The sequence below is a fragment of the Oryzias melastigma genome, unplaced genomic scaffold (genome assembly GCF_002922805.2).
Source record: "Oryzias melastigma strain HK-1 unplaced genomic scaffold, ASM292280v2 sc02979, whole genome shotgun sequence".
Taxonomy (NCBI): Eukaryota; Metazoa; Chordata; class Actinopteri; order Beloniformes; family Adrianichthyidae; genus Oryzias; species Oryzias melastigma.
In genome coordinates this window covers 1-2,732 of record NW_023419549.1, presented here as the reverse complement: position 1 = coordinate 2,732, position 2,732 = coordinate 1, and the positions used below count along the sequence as shown (strand labels likewise).

Genomic DNA, 2,732 nt, shown 5'->3' with positions numbered 1-2,732 from the left:
TTTCAGAAACTGTCAAAATATTGTCTAATTTAAACAGATCCGTGGCCAGAAAAAGGCATGAAAACGCTGCTTTAGATCCCTTAACATCAAGTTCATCATATAAACGGCTTTCCTCCGCTGGTCAGTCTCACATGCAGGTTCAGTTACCATGGCGATGCGTCTCACTGCAGAGAGTTTGATTTTTGTGAAAAAGGATTTAGATGTTCAAAATAACAAGATGGAAGTATTAATAACTGATTCAATATTTATTGATTTGGTGATAATCAGAAATTACCGGTCAGCGTGGAGGCATCAGCCGTCAATCACTACCTGATCACCTCAATTTTCCCTGAAGTTATTGACCGGAGAGACGTAGAGTCCTGAAACTTTAAAGAACTGATCCTTCATAATAATTCAGCTGCTATTCTACATCCGACTCGTCTGTCATTATTCTGTGTTTAGAATCCTCCAGAATAATCAGGTTTTTGTCCTTTTGTGCATCAGTGAGACGGAGAGTGAAGATACGGAGGACAAGTCTGAAAATGGCCTGGATGACTTTCCACCGAGTCCAGGTAAAACCACCTCCGAGACGGTCATCAGCTCCATTTAGAACCCGCACGGCTCCAATCTGTTTTTGCCAAAGAGAAACCAGATTAGTACTTTGTGTGAGGCTGTTGAGTCGATTCTGACCGACATCCTGTTGTGGTCCTTATTGCAACACGGCTGTCAAAGTCGCCGACATCAGCAGATTGAGCGACTTTCAGAAACTAGAGGTTTGACTGTAGTCCAGATTCGCTTGATTCTGTAACGTGCTGGATTAAGATTATCATGATCCTTCATTCGGACTCATTACTTCTTCAGTTTCTCCATCCAAAAACTTGTTATATCAGAGGAGAATTTTTTTTGACCCGTTTTGATGCATTTTAGCGACTCTGATCAGCTGATTCACTAGTAAAAACGTTTGTTTATTCTCATTCAAAGGTGTAAAAGCTGATGGTTCTGAAAAAGTTTGAAAATATCATTTTGAAAGGGTTTTCTAAAGTTTAGGACACTTCTGCTTACACAACCGGCGAAAGTTACGATTTCCGCTTCTGGCTATAGATGAGTTCTGACGCCATCTTGCGTAAGACCATGAGGCCCTTCAGGAAATGTGGCTCCGAATGGGTTTGCCTACAGTTTCTGTGGTGGCCTCACCTGTGTTTGCCCACACTGGCTTTAGCTCACTATGATAGCCAGCTACCTTTTGGACAGTGTAGCGTGCTAGCAAGCTCTGACGTAGCATGCTAGTTAGCTCTGACGTAGCATGCTAGCGAGCTTCACTATAGCATGCTAGCGAGCTCTGTTGTAGAAAGCTAGTGAGATCCAATGTAGCATGCTAGTGATCTCCACTGTATTGAGCTAGCAAGCTCCTCTGTAACATGCTAGCGAGCTCTGCTGTAGCATGCTAGCAAGATCCAATGTAGCATGTTGGTGATCTCCACTGTATTGAGCTAGCAAGCTCCTCTGTAGCACGTTAGCAAGATCCAGTGTAGCATGTGAGCTCAACAAATCCCCGTCCACCAGGCAGCTGGATAGTGAACGTCCCCACTGACCGTCCACTTACGTCAGTGTGGGCAAACACAGGTGGGGTCCCACATTTTCTGCCCACTTTTAAACCATGTGGGTCCACTTGGCTTTGCTGGTTCTGGAAAATTCAAATCATGACTTAAGTTTTGCTGTAAAAGCTGCTATGATCAAAGCAATTTAACTTGAAGTGTGCGATTTAACTGAAATGACTTGATTATCAGTCGTGTTTTTGTGACCTTTATCTCTCAGCGGTCTTAACGCTCTGTGTCTCCGCCTCTATCAGCGGGAGAAAGAGGCGCTTGGTCCCTGGTGTGCGATACGGAGGAGCAGTGGATGGAGCTGGCAGAAAGCCTGAAGGACAAAACGTCCCCGCAGGACCGACACCTCCACCGTGTCATCAGCCAAAACTTCCTGCCTGAGATCAGCAGCATGATCGAGCACAAGGTCAGACCGCAGAAACGCGCCGTCATCAGTCTGCACCGCCGCCTTTCACAATGTCTGTCTGAGCATTTCTGTAAGAAGTTCCATCATGTTTTCTGTTCGGTCGGTAGACGTTCATCCGTTCTCTAAACCCACATTGTTCTGGTGTTAAATGCTTCTATCTTTAAGAACTTTTTAAATAAATTGTCCTGTATTTAAGGGTGTATTCAGACTGGATACGTAAAGTGAACCAGAGTTTGTCTCATTGATGAGCCGGAACAGATTTTGAAGACACCCATAAGGACCAGGAGCCACTGTGGATCCATCTTTTGAGGTGGTCTCGGTCTGTTTACAGACTGATCCTTGGTTTGATCCGAGTTTCCTCAGTCTGAATTGGGGCTGCACGAAATGAAGAAATGTGGAGTTGAGCGATATTAATCATCGGTTTGGACCACATGTGTCAAATTTAAGGCCCGAGGGCCGGATCCGGCCCTCCGAGTAATTCTATCCGGCCCTCCAGATCATTTTATTTTATTCTTATTTTTGACTAAATACATTTTTATGGAAGGTAAAATATCGAAAGTTATTTAAGGTTTAAGTTGATTTATTCTGGAATAATATTTCTGCATTTTTATTATTCATAATTCTGTTAAAAAGTTACAATTTTAATGTTTAAAAATTGGCATTCTGTTAACTCTGGACAATTTTAGCATTTACTAAAAGATGGCTGCCGCTCCACCTGACGGCGTCTCTAGCACTCCCGTGTG

General features: G+C 43.6%; 1 protein-coding gene across 1 annotated transcript; it reads left to right on the top strand.

The window, feature by feature from the left end:
* Positions 1-483: 483 nt before the first annotated feature.
* Positions 484-2,281, top strand: LOC118598563 (cat eye syndrome critical region protein 2-like; the record flags this gene model as incomplete). The annotated part of the gene is made up of 3 exons (XM_036211314.1): positions 484-551; positions 1,829-1,989; positions 2,268-2,281. Coding segments are annotated over 3 exons (243 nt in total), but the record flags the coding sequence as incomplete, so codon positions are not given.
* Between the last annotated feature and the right edge of the window lie 451 nt (positions 2,282-2,732).